The sequence below is a fragment of the Dama dama genome, chromosome 14 (assembly GCF_033118175.1).
Source record: "Dama dama isolate Ldn47 chromosome 14, ASM3311817v1, whole genome shotgun sequence".
Classification (NCBI taxonomy): domain Eukaryota; kingdom Metazoa; phylum Chordata; class Mammalia; order Artiodactyla; family Cervidae; genus Dama; species Dama dama.
Window position 1 is genome coordinate 45,656,327 of NC_083694.1, and position 15,793 is coordinate 45,672,119.

Genomic DNA, 15,793 nt, shown 5'->3' on the forward strand with positions numbered 1-15,793 from the left:
AAAGAGACACAGATGTACAGAAGAGACTTTTGGACTCTGTGGGAGAAGGCAAGGGTGGGATGTTTCGAGAGAACAGCATCGAAACATGTATATTATCTAGGGTGAAACAGATCACCAGCCCAGGTTGGATGCATGAGACAAGTGCTTGGGCCTGGTACACTGGGAAGACCCAGAGGGATCGGGTGGAGAGGGAGGTGGGAGGGGGGATCTGGATGGGGAATACATGTAAATCCATGGCTGATTCATGTCAATGCATGACAAAAACCACTACAATATTGTAAAGTAATTAGCCTCCAACTAATAAAAATCAGTGGGGAAAAAAAAAGATCTAGATGTATCAAAAAGAGAGTTGTCTCAGAGCTCAAAGAGTTTACCATTTAATATAGACAGAGCTCCCATACTGTGGAATTGCCCCGCAGTACAAACTCTTTATTTTAATACTCAAGAACAGGTAACTACAAATGACCACTCAGGGCACCTCAGCAAAGTGCAGTCCCTTCCCAGATCACACCCCACTGCCCGGAAGTATGCCCAGAGCCAAGGTCTTACACTTAGCGTGTTCCCCATCAGTGTACCCTGAAAGCCCAGGGTGGGCTGGTCACTGCAAGGGCCCTGACCCCAAACTGCTCAAGAGCCCCCTTGTACCTGTGCAGCTCTGATCAGCTGCCCACCAGCCCCCTTGGAGTCAGCTGTCTCTCTCAGCATTTGTCAGAAGCCAGATGCTGATGTGGTTGTTCAGGCTTCTTTATCCAGATCGTCAGTTCTGTGAACACACCAAATTCCCTCCTGCAGAAGTTTTGTTTAAAAACTAATCTCTTCACCTGGAGCTGGAATTCCTGATAAGTGCTTGGATGCCCAGTAGCCCCTAAACTCCCCAAATACATTCCCACATAAACTCCCCAAGAGACATGCTCACTCCACTCACACACCACCCACACCATACACACACACACACACACACACACACACACACACCTGTTTCTACAAAAATGTTCCTAAAATCTTCAATGAAACCAGGCCTTGGTGATTCCCCATCTCTCGACCTCCCATGGGCCTGAGGTATCACGACTCTCAGCACTGTTGACAAGTGCTGGGGGGCGGGGCGGAGAATGGAGGCCCCCACCAGGACAGATCCTGTGAATGTACACTGCTGGCGTGAGAGGGGCCCACCAGGAGGTCTGTCCCCCAGGGTGTGTTCACTCCAGGCACTGGCTCTGGGGCACACTTGGCAGAGGGGCGGGGGGAATGCCCCCTCCTGGGTGTCAGCTCTCCTTTCTGGCGGGCGACACAGCTTCTGTATTCACTAGGCTCTTTCATTGGTTTTCTCCTCTGCATCAGCTGACCCTAGCCTCTGACACCTCTGTTACAAAGGAACAGTTTTGCCATCCCCTCTTCAGGCCCCCAGAAGCATTTTATTACAGCTTGGTGGGGGGCCCCTGATGGTATCGTAGGTATGGAGGACCTGCTAGCACAGCCCACCTCCCTCTCCAAGCCGAGGGCCCCTAATAGCAGCAGCCACTGCCCCCACTCCAGCTCATCCTTCTGTCTCTGGCCCTGGCGCCGACCCGGCACAGAGCTGGCATCAGCAAATGCCCGCTGTTGAATCAGGAGGGCTGCTGGCCAGACTGGCCCTCCTCGGAGCTCTTACTAATGGAGCAATGGTGCCAACATGACACAGTGGTTGGGGAGGTGGCAGTCTCCAAACACTTGCTTTTCTCACTTCTGAGTTTCCATACAGAAGTGTCCAATGTGAGCCCCCAAATGCAGCAAGTCCAGAGGGAGAGACGAAAGTAAACTGCCCTCCTGATCTCCAAGACTCAGAGCAGGGTAAGAATGTAAAAGGAATCCTCATTAATCCTGTTTTAGACTGATGACACATGGAAATGCTATTTTGCATATACTGAAAAATTAAATATATCATTCAAGCTGATTTCACCTATTACATTTTTCTTTTAATATGGTTACTGAAAATTTTCAAAATATGAATGTAGCCCGTGTTATATTTCTATTGGACAGTGCTCTTCTCCCCCCCAATAAGGATGTTTTACCCCTCATTTGCCCGCCCCCATTATTGGAGTGAGGAGTCTTGAAGAGGAGAAATCCACTCATTTCTGGGTCTGCACGGCGTCTACTTGGGGTTGTTTGGGCATGCCCAGGCACTCAGAAACTGAGGAGCAAACTCAATGAAAGATACAAGTGAAAACAGAGATCAGGACATTTTTCTATGCTATACAGACATTTACAGCAGATATGTTTCCTGAACTACAGTGTCAAGCTGCACATGACACCCCTGGGACTTATTTTATTCTTGGAATTTGTACCTTTTGACCCGTCCACCCTTTCACCCACTCCCCACCCCTCACCCCTCACCCCTCACCCCTCACCCTTCATCTCTGGCAACCACTAGTCTGTTCTCTGAATCACATATTTGAAAGTTGTTGAGAGAGTAGATCTTAAATGTTCTTTTTTGTTTTGTTTTTTAATTTCTTTTTAAAATTGAATTATAGTTGATTTACCCTGTCTTGTTAGTTTCAAGTATACAGCAAAGATATATACATAAAGTTCCATCTAGGAAGCTTCCCCAATAGCTCTATGGTGAAGAATCCGTCTGCTAATGCAGCCTAAGTGGGTGAGATCCCAGGGTCAGGAAGATCCCCTGGAGAAGGACAACAGCAACCCAAACCAGTAGGCTTGTCTAGGAATCCCATGAACAGAGAAGTCTGGTACACTGCAGTCCACAGGGCCACAAAAGAGTCGGACAAGACTGAGTAACTAAACAACTATCTATGCATCTATCTGTCTATATCCTTTTTCAGATTATTTTCCCTTCTAGGTTAATACAAAATACTGAGTATAATTCCCTGTGCTATACAGTAGGGCCTTGTTGACTATCTATTTTCTATATAGTAGTGTATATATGTTAATCCCAACCTCTTAATTTATCCCCCCCACCAAAGTTCTTATCATAAGAAAAAAATTCTGTAACTATGTATGGTGACAAATGTTAACTAGATTTACTGTTTTTGCTCATTTCACAGGTATCCAAGTATGGAATCATTATGCTATACACCTGAAATTAATATAATGTTTATGAAAATTATACCTCAATTTAAAAAAAAAGCGTGCATATTTTATCCAAATACAGTACAATTTCACAGCTCACATTTAAGACAGGAACAGAAATGGCTTAAAGTGTCTATGTGTCACTAACATTCCTCAACATCCTCCAGCTGCCCACCTGCACTCCTATACTGATCAGAATATTCTCTTTCAGATGCGCTGGCCCTGTCTTCCACTAATCCCTAGTAGGCACATTAACTGTCCCTACTCCCCCAAGACAGTCCAGTGGAAGGGAGACCTCAGCCCATGGCATGGCCAGTGAGTCTGCCTTTTGCCCTCAACTTGCACCCCACGTCTCTCAGACCTCCCTTGGTGGCACCTTAGCTCCCACTGCCAGACCTGTGCCGCCTGCCTTCCTGTTCTCTTTTCTTCTACACTCACCTTTCCTCTCAGAAAGTTAAAAATTGGATGCTCTCACTCCTACTGAACTGATAATAACTGAAAACTATCCCACTGAGTGCTTTCAGTTATTATCAGATCAGTAGCTCAGATAGTTTTTCCTGAATATGCCTGCATTCCAATTGTGATGAAGTTCTCAGCCAAAGGAATGAATCTCTAATGGTGGGATTGTGAGCAGCAGTAAGTGGGGTTGAAGAGAGTCTCCACCTAAGCCTGGCTCTGGCTGTGCATTCCTTTCCTGGGTCTTAGTTTAGAGTCAAGGCCAAGTAACTACAAGGGCAACGCTTGGACAAAGCATGGGCACTGGGCCAGGCGGACAAGTTTACTCATTCAAGAGAGAGCTCCTGAGCATCTACACAGTAGTGGCACACTTCTCAAGAGGTGCTGAAGGATGAGACGGCCCTTGCCCTCATCACCCGCAGCCAGAGACCAGGGCTGCTCTCCAGCACCCGCCCCCGGAAGCCTGAGCACAAGTGCACCAGTACCCCCGGCAGACACACCGCCCGAGGCCCCAGTGCCAGCTGAAACCCCTGAGGTCACATATGGGGCCCAAACACGGACTTGCTGGGGACTCCGGCAGGCGGTCTCAGCAGACACATAGTCCAGGCCACTGCCCATTCTGGGCTGGAAATGGCAAGAGAGCAGAGACAGTGGGCTCTGTTGGCTGACCACCCAAGAGAAAGTGCACCAATGACAAAAGCCCCAGAGAGTGGACAGAATCAGCACGTGAACGGCGTGTGGGGAAAGCTGATGCACAGATGGACCCAGCACGGCTGCCACCCACCTTGTCTTGGGTGGGAGGGGAGAAAGAAAGAAGGTAATAGCTTCTTTCAGAGTGCACGTCTGGGATGGAGATGCAAATACAATCCCCAGTCCCTCCAGCCTAGCCCCCCCGATCTCCCCTGGCCCCCTGATCCCTCCTGGACCCCCGATCCTCTAGTCTCCCATGGTACAGCAGCAGGACCCTGTTCTTTGCCAGCACATGACACTCTGATGGTGCCCAGGTCAGTGGGTCAGGGCCAACAAGGGCAAAATGGATGCCACCATTCCCACTGTCCTCCACTCCGAGCTCTCTTTGGGTCATGTTGGAGGAATGAAGATGCCCATAGATGAATGGGGGGCTTCTAGCCTCTTAGCATCCTCAGAGAAACATCACTCATCACCTGGCTACTTCACTGTGCCTGCTCGGACATCCCAATTAACTCCGCTGGTTCAGAGGTTGCTAGGAGACAATCCAGCTCACTCCCCCCCACCCACCAGCAGCAGCAGTAGGGGATGGGTCCTGCATGCTCTTCTGGAAGGGGTTTTGGAAGCGGCCCTGAAGAAGCACCCTACTGTGCCTGGCTCATTGCTGGTAGAGAGTGCTGCTCCCAACAGGGGACCAGAGCAGACTCCTCCAAGCAGCCAGAAACAATCCAGGCTCTATATGGATGGCCGCTGGGGAAGCCAGGACTCAAGGGCTCCCAGAGCTCTGACATGGGAACACTGCAGCCTCTGACTTTCTACGAACTGAGTTAATCTGAGTTATGTAACCACCACTTCCCGCTGGGTGGCCTCCTGATGCACCAGCTCCTCTGAATTCCTGGAAGGGGGTCTTGAGAGAGAGTTGAGTCGGGGGCCACAGGGTCTGTTTGCTGTAGCCCCAGTGAGTCTTCCTCCTGCCTCCCCCTCCTGGCTGACTGGCATCGGGCAGGAGAAACCCTCTCGAGCCAGACTTCAAACGTGAAAATCTAGATCAAGGATATATTTGGCTTTCCAAGCTAATCTCTACATCAATTTGGTCTCTACTGAGTTGTAGCCCTTTGAAGAAAACTTGGCAACTACGTTTGGAAAGCAGATGACTCTTACATAACCCCAGACAGGAGCCCGGGCCTCTGGGAGGCTCGGCAGTGGTCGGCCGGGTCGGGGTTTGGTGTCTGCCCACTTCATCGTGACCCAGGGTGCAGCTTTGACCCACGTGCCCTGTGCACCCTGCGGTTTCCCCAAACAATGGCTGGGGGATGAAAAACTCAAGAAGCACACCCAGCCCACACCTCCCAAACACCTTGATGGTGTCTGGGTTGGGGGGCTGGGGACCACAAGGGGGATGGGATGCCGCTGTTCCCACAGCCGCCTGAGCGACCCGGCTAGGAGGATGCAGGATGCATGGGGAAGACAGCGGCTCTCTCTCCAGGGACTGGGAGACAGACATCTAGGGGAGGAGAGGAGCTGTCTCAGCTTGTGCCCTGCTCCCCACTTACTGGCCTCTTTGATGCACAGAAGAAGAAGAAGCAGGTGATTAGAATAAATCAACCAAAGAATAAATCAATCATCAGGCTGGGAGGAGCCTACTGCCCCCTCCTCTGCTTGGACAGTGAGTCCCCTGGGGGGTGGGGGAGCTTTGAGTGGTGGGGGGAGATGCACCCACGTGGCAGAAAAGATGTGAGCTGTCTCCTAAAATGATGATTTATTCCAGCAATATTGTCCTGGATGCGTATCACAGCCACTGACACTCGAGGGGCTCCAGTGGTAATCGATTTGGTGCCAGCAGCTGGAAGTGGGTGAGAACCGAGACTGAACAGGAGGGTGACGTCTGTGGACAGGGCCTCTGACCTGGTCTTCTAAAGCCCAGCTGTGGAGTCCCAGCTGCTGGAGGACTTTACAGGCAGTGATGGGGACAATCAAGCCACTGGGACCGTGCACAGAGGCCCAAACACGGTACCGTGTGGCTGGCGGGGACCTGTATGAACCCCCATGAAAGAAGAGTCATCTTATGTTGCTACAGTCCCTCCCCCACCGCAGGCACACCCAGGGCCTCCGGAACAGAATGGGCAACAGAACCTGAGGCTGGAAGAACAGGCAGAAGGACAGGCACCAGGCCTGCAAGGAGCCTGGTGCTGGTCAGCCACTGCGCCCCTGAGGACACCTGGCAAGTGCTTTGCAGGCTCCGAGCCCCTGATAGAGCTGCTGCGTGGAGGGCTGTGGCCTCAGAGGCCACTCACAAGCAGGCGGCCAAACTCTAAAATCTGCGCCGCCTGCTGAGTAAGCATCCCCTTCAAGCTGCTCCCAGATCGAGCTCGGACGCAGCTGGCAGGGCTCCGAGGCCACCTTCAAAAGATACCTTTATCTGCGCGGATGGAAGGTATCTTTGGAGCTCTGCTACAACCACCACCAAAAAGGCATAAAAACAGCTCCAAAACACTCAATCTGTTCCTCCTCCTCCTCCTCCTCGGAAGAAAAGGCACCACGCACAGCTCCTTTCCATTGCAGAAGCAGAAATCCTAGCCCAGACTTTGTCTCACAAGCCAGAGCTGAGAGTCTTCACTCAGATCGCGCCCAGGGCCATCTGCCGTCACCTGGGCCCCATGTCTTACGCTTGCCTGACCCAACCAGGCTTGAAGCCGGGCAGCACAATGCCTGGTGCTCACCTGGGGGAGCCATGGAGGGGCTTGGGAGCAGAGGTAATGGACTGCCTTCAAGGAAAAACGCATTAGCAGGTCCCAGGCAAGCCATCCCTGGCTTTCACTGACTGTTAGGCTGTGCCTGGTGAGATGCAGAAACGCAGACCCTCCAAGCACGGCCCCTTCTCCTGGCCAGCCGGCCAGGGGATGGCTCTCAGACATGACAGAGCTCTCTCCTGCCAGCCTCCCCGAGAGGCGACAGCCGGTCCTCAGAGGCGCCTTTACAGAAAATCTCTTGTGCTAACACTGAAGGGAAAAAAACAAAAGGTCAAACTTCAAAATCACCAACAGAACTATTTCCTAAAGCAAAATCCCAAGTAGACCTCACTCAGGGATGCATTAGATGAACTGTTTTAGTGAATTCTGAACCAGCAGAGAGGTTCTTTTTTCCCGTAATATTTATTCTCTTTTCTCTTTATCAAAATATACTAATCTTTCAATCTAGCAAGTTAGTAATAAAGAAAGATGTCGGTTCAAATAACTTGCCGGCAGTCAATCAGGAAGGCAATGCCAGACAGCAGCTGGGGAGGTGTCTGGGAGCTGAAGGAGCACCCTCTCCCAAAGAGGGGGGACCCCTTTGATCTTTCAGAAAGCTCTGGAGTCTGGCTGAAACCCGGCAGGCAGAGGCGAGGGCACCTGGAAGGGGTCACTCGGGCAGAGCTGCCCTGACGCTCCATGGAGTCTGTGTCCCAGAGCGGCTGAGCCTAAACCTTATCTAGTCTAAGCACGGGACATCGATTCAGGCTGAGCCAATATCCAGCGCAACCCGCTTCACTATTAACCTATTAAAGCCCAGGCCGCCGAACACGACCCGGCCACCCAGACAAGAAACGCCGCTTTCTAGAAAAAGACCAAGGATAACACTGGACAATTCTCACTAGATGTTTCCAACAGGCTTTGCCCCGGGACTGGAGAATCGTCTCATAAATCAAGGGTAGCTAGGAGACGCCTTGCGGACGCCGTCCTCTCCCAGTTTCTCAAAATCAGGACGCGCACTCGATTCCCCCCTCAGCCCGCTCCCCCCAGCTTTTATGGGCTGGCGGTGGGGGCGGCTCAGGCACAGGCTCCGGCGACGACCGGGCCCCTTTCTCCCCAAAGCGGGAGTGCAGTGCATCCCAGTGGACAAACTCGAGAACCGCACGCTGGCTCTTGCAGTCTCCGCCTGCGTCCTTCCAGTTCTCCGATGCAACCCGGGACCCACACGCACCAGCTCCGCCGAGACCCCGGAGGGAGGGCGACGCATCGGAGCCCGTCTGCCCCGCCAAGGGGACAAGTGTGTCCGACTGGCTCCTAGCAGGGCTAAAACCCGAGCGCCGTGGCAGGCAAGCAAAGTTTGCCCCAAAGGGTCTTCTTGGGTACCCCTGCTGGGAGCATCGAGCTCGAACCCCCTGTTTCAACCGGCCCTGGAGTCCGGGACAAAGGCAATCCTACGGGTGTTTGCCCGTAGAGGAGAAAGGGTGCCCTCCCGCGCTCCCCCAGAGCCTCAACGTCTCCGGCCCCAGCTGCCCGCCAGCTGTGCGCGCCCGTCGGGCCCAGAGGTCACCGGCAAACAGCTGGATCGGCAGCTGGGAGCCCAGGAGGCCCCTGCTCAGCCCCGGGGCCCCGAGGAAGGGGAAAAGAGGGGCGGCGTGGCTATCAGGCTTCGGTTTCTTCTAACTCCGCCAGCCGAGCTCTCGCCAGATTCGGAGCCCCCAGGCTTTCCCTGGCAGCCCCGGCCCCCGCCCTAGGTCCACAGCCCGCCGCGCCCAGCGGCCCGCGCCTCCCCTGGGCCCCGAAGAGGCGGCGCGCCGGGGCGGCCGGCCAGGACACTGCGCTGCTGGCGCCGGGAGCCGCGGGCGCGCCCGGCCGGCCCCAGAACCGGGAGAAATGGGGCGGGCGCCCCGACCCGGACACGCGGAACTCGGGACAGCCGGCCGCTGCCAGCGGGGCTCCGGGGCTCCAAGCTCCGGAGCAGCGCCCCGACCCGGATCCCGGGGCACCGGCTGGCCGCTCGCAGGAGCAGAGAGGGGTTCGCTTTATTCGCAACACAGAGGAAAGCGCCGTTTCAACCGGCTCGGTACCCACGCACCCGCGCGCCCACACGCACCCCGGTGCTGGCCGGGTCGCTCACCTGAGTCCTAAAAGCTGTTGAATCCACATGGTCACGTTTCGGGGAGCAGAGCCTCAGATCTCGCTCGCCCCGGCCATCTGCGCGGCGCCCGCGCCCGCTCGCTTCCGTCCCGCGGCGCCGGTCTCCGGCTCTCGGTCCGCCGCCGCCCGCTGCCCGCCGCCCGCCGCCCGCCGGCCGCGGGGCGCAGAGCGAGTCAGAGCGCGGCCGCGCGGGGCTCCATGCCGGCCGGCGCGCCGCCGCCGTTGGGGCGCATGGTTCAGGCGGGGCGGCCCGCGGGGGCGCACATCCTTGGGCCCGGGTGCAGGGCTCGCGACCCCTCCGGGGGCGACCCGGCGAAGGCAGCGGTGAGGTGAGGGAGCCGGCTGCCGGCCCGGGAGGGGCGCACTCCGGCGCCGCGGCCGCGCGACGAGGATCTGGTAGCAGCGGCTTCGTCCTCCGGAGCAGCGAAGAGGGAGGCGGGCGGCGCCGCCGCGCACAGTGCGTGTCTCGCGGCGCGGTTCTCGATCCGGCCCGAGCCCGGCGCCGAGGGGGCGGCGAGGTCCGGGGGTGCGGGCGGCGGCGACGCTGGCGGACGCGTTTCCCTTGCGCGCGCCACCGACTGGGGGGCTCTGCCGGGGACTCCGCCGCCGTTCGGCGCCGCTCAAGTTGGCCGGGGGCTCCGTCTGAGCGCTCGCTCCGCAGACGGTCGCGGCGCCGGAGGCCGGCAGGAGGCGGGCGGGGGAGGCGCGCGGGGCGAGGGCGCCGTGGAGCGCGGGGCGTGGGGACGCGCGGCGGCGGCGCCGCGCCGAGGAGGCGCGCGGGGATCCCGGGGCCCCGCCGCCCGCGCCCACCGCGCCCGCCGCAGAGCCGCCAGCGCCGCTCGGCCGCCTCCTTCCGCGCGTCTGCCTCTCCGCGCGCTCGCCCCCGCCTCCCCGAGCGGGCCCCAACTCCGCCCGCCCGGCCCGGCTCACGTCACCCGCTCCCCCGCCCCTCGAACTGAAGCCCGAGCCCCCTGCCCGGCCCCGGCTGCCGGTTGCCGCCCGCCGCGCCTCGCGGTGGCCCACCTCTCCGCGCGGGGCTGTGCCCGGCCCCGGCGACACTGCAGGCGGGGCCCCGGCCGCCCCTTCCCCAGCTCTGGCCTCGTCCCGGTCCCCACCTTGGGAAAAGCTCGAGAGAGGCCGCGGGCTCGGATTGGACCGCCGGGCGCCGCCGGATGGTGTTGCCACGGTAACCGGATGGCACGCGAAGCGGTTCGAGGTTCTGACCCGGTTACCGGTGCGCCCAGTGCCCCGGGAGAGCTGGTTTGGGGGAGGGGACGTTCCCGAGGAAGTGCTCGGGGGGGGGGGGGGGGCGCCTTGGGCGGGGAGTGGGAGAAAAGTTTCCTCCAGGCAGAGGTGCGCGGAAGCGGCCGCGGGAGTCAAGAAGGTAGGAGGGTCCGCTGCTAGGCACGCGTCTCTCCCCGCGGCCTGGACCCCTGTCTTGGCGCCGGTGAGAAGTCTCTGCGTCCCTGGTCGGAGCTCCATCTTCTGTCCCCCCACCCGTCCCGTCCCGTCCCGTCCCGAATCCCGAAACCTCAACCTCCCCCTGGACTGGGAGTCCGACTGCGCCCGATCGCCCGACTGCAGCTGCTCCTCTGCCGGCCCCGAAGGAGGAGGACCCCGGAGAGTTCCAGGACCCCGGCGTCCCGGACTGTCGGTCCCCGGAATTTCCCGTGCCTACCTGGTTAGGTTGTCCTTGCAAGGCCTTGACCAGAGGCGAAAGGGCCCGCGGCGGGGTCCCTCACACCGGGAAGAGACTCCTGGGAAACTCCGCGCTGAAGGCCAGACCTGCTCACTCCGTGAGCAGCCGCGACAAAGCCCTGCTTCCAACTCTCAGCGGCCCGAAGAGGTGCACAAACCAGGCCTTAGAAATCAGCTCCTGTGTGGCAAGTGTGGATGCGGGGGTCCAGGGAGGGGAAGGTACCAGTGGTCTATGCAGGTGCCTCTCCCAGTGAAGCTCTGTAACCCCCAGCCCACGTGAGAGACCCCCTCTATCTGGAGAGGCCTCCCTGGGAGGGGGCAGATGGTTGTGGGGTGGAGCCAGGCCCGGTGCTTGTCCCTGGAACTGTGGACTCCCAGGCCGACAACTTTATCCCTGAGCCTCCAGGACCTTGAGAGTCATAGGGGTCTCCTCTGCCCAGGCAGGAGGACAGAAGGGGGTGACTTGCCTCTCTGAGAAGGTCCTAGAGGAGAGGGCAGGGGACAGGGTGGTGTGGTGGCCAGATCACCCCCAAGTCTTTGACGCAGGTAGCCCAGGTGCCACTGTCTACTCGCTGTGGGATCCTGGGCACATTATCAACCTCTTTGGGTCCTCAGTTTTCACATCTGTGAAATGGGTTTCATATTCCCTTCCACACAGAGATTTCTGTGGTAAATGAGGTTGCCTCACACTGTTTCACTATTATTGTCCGAAGAAGCGGCAGGCTGAATCAGCATTTCACCTACCTGACCACCCCTGGCGGGTCTTCCGCTGGACTCCTCTCTCCGCTTGAGGGTTTAAGGGGGTGGACCGATCCCAAAGGGAGGTCCTGAAACAATGGACTGGGCCCCTGAAGCCTGGAGAGAAGCAGTGCCCTCACTGCTGCCACCTAGCGGGATAAAGTGGGAGTGCTGCATCAGGGAGGCCCTTCAGGAGCCAGAATAACCCTTGATGAGGTTGCCAGGCCAGGTGAGCCTGGGGTTCTGACCAGCTCTGCTCCAAGGACCCCTTCAGCACCCTTATGCAAACCCTCCTCTCAGAACATTTTTAAGTGCATAGACTAAAATGCACAGGATTGTTAGGAAACCAAGTGTGCTGAAACACAACAAAATATTAAAATGCATTTTTTATATAGCAGTGAATGTTCTTTTTATTACACTGAGGGTGAATTGGCAGATCCAAAGTGTGCCATGATTTGGCTGTGTCCGGACATGGGCAGTAATATTTTGAGCCATCCACAGTCGTGGTGATGCAAGAGAAATGTCTGCAGTTTCTGTTTGATCGTCGAAGGTATGTCACACCGCCTTGCTCTGCTGCTATGTTTATAAAAGAAAGAAATGCTGGACTTAACGTGATTTTTTTCACCATCCAAGTATAAAGACCCCTTGCATTCTACCCACATACTCAGGGGGTCCCCGGACCTCAGGTAGGCACCTCAGGGCTGAGAAGACAGTAAATGAAAGTGTTTTCTGGAAAGAGCTGGGGGCAGGGACAGTCAGGAGGGGAAGTTACCCAGCAGGGAATCACCAAGACCTGGTGAGGCTCCTTCCACCCCTGGGGGAGGGGGATTGCCCTCACCCAGGCTGGAAAGTCAGATTTAGGATGAAGACCTACCAGTTTCTGTTTCCCTGGGGCACTGACCACTCCGCTGCAAATCCTCCAAAGAGAACAACTCTTATTTTGTTTTTATTTTTTTCTCTTGATGCAAATATTGTCATTCTTAAAAGATTTTTTTATGTGGACCATTTTTTTTTAAAGTCTTTATTGAATTTGTTGCAACATTGCTTCTGTTTTGTTTTTTGTTTTTTTCCAGCTGCAAGGCATTTGGGATCTTTGCTCCCTGACCAGGGATCGAACCCACAACCCCTGCAGTAGAAAGTGAAGTCCTAACCACTGGAACACCAGGGAAGTCCCAACATGGTCATTTGTATGTGCTGAAAAAGAATAAAATCATGTCGTATTGGGCTTCCCTGGTGGCCCAGACGGTAAAGAATCTCTGCGTGCAATGAGGGACACCCTGGTTCAATCCCTGAGTCAGGAAGACCCCCTGGAGAAAGGAATGGTTATCCACTCCAGTATTCTTGCCTGGAGAATCAGAAGGAGCCTGATGGGCTACAGTCCATGGGATCGCAAAGAGTTGAACACGATTGAGCAACTAACATTAAGAGCAATGACATATTTCACTGTTAATGTAACTGGTTTCTTGTGCTTGGGTGGCATCTCATATTTCTGACCAGTCCATTTTTCTCCTCTCTTGGGAGTTTGGAGGGGATGGTATAAGTCATCTCCCCCGCAGCACACCAGCGTGTGCACACACACACAGGCACAGACATACCTACAAGCTCCAACAAATGCAAAAGGGAACTTTTCAGATGTACCCATTGTTGAAAGATCACCAGGTCCCCCACCCAGGAGAAGGCTGCACCCAGGGACCTGGAATCCCAGGCTGGCCCCAGCCTCTGGGAGCCCCCTCTCCCCTGCACTATTTTCCCAACAAAGAAGCTGGCCGACCCCCAGCAGGAGGTCCTCTTTGAAGCTCTTAGACCATTTACCTAATGGCCTTCACAGACTTGACTATTTTTAAAACCCATCCAAAGCCAAATTGAGCTGCCATTGTTCATTTTTCTCCCATGGAGGTAAATGTGTCTTAAGCATGACATTTGATTAAGTGGCTATGTTTGTGATTTTAAATGGAAGGGAAATGCTGATTGAAATTATTATAAGTTTCTTTAAAGGCTTCACACAGTCTTCTCTGCCCCCACCCCCCCTGCTTTTCCAGCTTCCTCCACCCATTAAAACTTTCAAGGGGTCTGAGGGTTGGGAAAGGATGTCCAAGTCACTTTTCCTCCTAAGTGGGGGAGGTTAAGTGCCCCTGACTTTGCAGTCCTGCCCCGACCCCACCCCCCTCTGAACTGTTCCCCAGGGATGCTGCACACAGCTGTCCACTCCAGCTGGGCAGGTCAGAGCCTGGGAGGGGGAACTGAAACTCCCTCTGATAAAATGACTCAGAGGACTGCTGTCCAGCAACCTAGGTCTGGCCAGAGGAAATGCTGGGTCTCTACTACCCGTCAAATACTCCTGTATCAGAGAGAGAAAAATATGGTCCCTCCGCTTCCTTTGATCAACCAATGGGCTCCTGTGAGGGCTGCCTGAGAATTTGATCTGGGAAAAAGAAAACCCTCACTTCAAGCCTTTTGGAAATTCTCTGTGATGACCAACTTTCGTGTTCTATTTAGATAGGCAAGGATGAAGACTGCTCAGTCTCTTCAGTCGTGTCCGACTCTGTGTGACCCTATGGACAGCAGCCCACCAGGCTCCTCTGTCCACAGGATTCTCCAGGCAAAAATACTGGAGTGGATCCATTCCCATTGCCATATAAAGTGACCGTTTAATAGCAGTCCTTTGACATTACGGGGTCTGGAGGTTTGGGGCATGAAGCTGGAGAGAAGAGGGTCTAGGGTGGACAGACATGGGTGGGAAGCCAGTCAATGAGGTGCCTGGGGGTGGGGCTACCCAGTTGAATCCTTACACATTCTCCTGTGACTGAGTCCGAAATTTGAGGGTTTGGGACTTCCGTGGTGGTGCAGTGGATAAGAATCAGCCTGCCAGTGCAGGAGACATGGGTTCTATCCCTGGTCCAGAAAGATTCCACATACCATGGAACAACTAAACCCATGCACCTCAATCGCTGAGCCCACACTCATGAGCTCATGAGCCGCAGCTCCTGAGCCAGCGAGTTGCAACTACTGAAGCCCAAGCGCCCTAGAGCCTGTGCTCCATCACAAGAGAAGCTACACCAGCGAGAAGGCCCTGCACCACTACGAAGGTGGCCCCTGCTCACGACACTAGAGGAAGCAATGAAGAAAGCACACAGCAATGAAGACCCAGTGCAGCCAAAAATACATAAACAATTTTTTTTATTTTTAAATGAAGCGAAGTCTGAGATTTTTGTCCTGTGTTGCAAAGTTTCTGCAACTGTGCTTGCATTGAGGGGAGCTGGGGGGTAATGGATGGATGATCTCTGCTGTGGGGGTGTGAGGCCTGGGGGAGACCACAGTGGCCAGAGGAACCAGGAGGAAGAACTGGGACATGGTGACTAATTCCAGAAGGGATGTGAGGAAAATTCCTTCCTGCCTCACATTCCAGAAGATTCTGGGCCCTGGGTGGATGGGAACTGTGGTTGCAAGAAGGGCCGCCCAACTTTACTAGAGTTTTCAGGATGGGGCTCTAGATGGGTGAACTGGGTATTAAGGAAAATCAACGGGGGTGGGGGCAGGTCAGGGGCCCCTTGGTTACACTCACTGATACGGTAAGGGACTGGGGGATGTCGCTCGCTAGGCCCAGAGAAGTCCCACTCCTTCTAGGAGGAGAGGAGAGAGACTGAGGATGCCCTCATTGTGTTGACTGAGCCCTGAGGATGTGCAGGAAAAAATACCAGTGACTGAGGCTCCCTGGGAACAAGCTCCCCAAACAGGGGCAGGTGCATGTGGTAGGAGGGCTGACCCTGGAGGGGTCGCCGCTCCTGGCAGGTCCAGGGACCCCTGGCTCCAAGCAGAAAGGGCCGAGTTAGATGGCCCTGGATTCTGAGCTTGCTATCTCTTCCAAATCAATTCATCAACCACATTGTTCAGCCCAGATCACAAAATGTTGCATCAACAGACAACTTGCAGAGCTTGGTGACTGAACCTAATACAGGTTGGCTTCTCACTCGTGCTCGAGACCACCATGTCGCTCCATCCATCCTCCTGCACGTTGTCCTCACTCAGAACCAGCCTGAAGGAGCTGCTCTTACCTGCACACCCCACCATGCAGCGTGGGGCAGAGTCATGGCAGAACCTCACCATGACCTGGAAGGCTACCCCAGGAGGTGGCACAGCCAGGCTGGCATCAGCGGGCTGAGGAAACGGAAACCTCCCCCAGAGAAAGGCAGGCAACACCTCGACTTATGAGTTATTGTTGTTGTCCTTCGGTTGCCGAGTTGTGTCCGACTCTTTGCGACCCCACGGAC

General features: G+C 55.6%; 1 protein-coding gene across 1 annotated transcript in view; it reads right to left on the minus strand.

Moving 5' to 3' along the window:
• AJAP1 (adherens junctions associated protein 1) overlaps positions 1–9,099 on the minus strand; it is a 119,107-nt gene extending 110,008 nt beyond the window's left edge. The window contains exon 1 of the mRNA XM_061161238.1: positions 9,070–9,099. Within this exon, the coding sequence (XP_061017221.1) occupies positions 9,070–9,098 (29 nt within the window). The 5' untranslated portion in view covers position 9,099. The remainder of the gene's footprint in view (positions 1–9,069) is intronic.
• Positions 9,100–15,793: the final 6,694 nt, after the last annotated feature.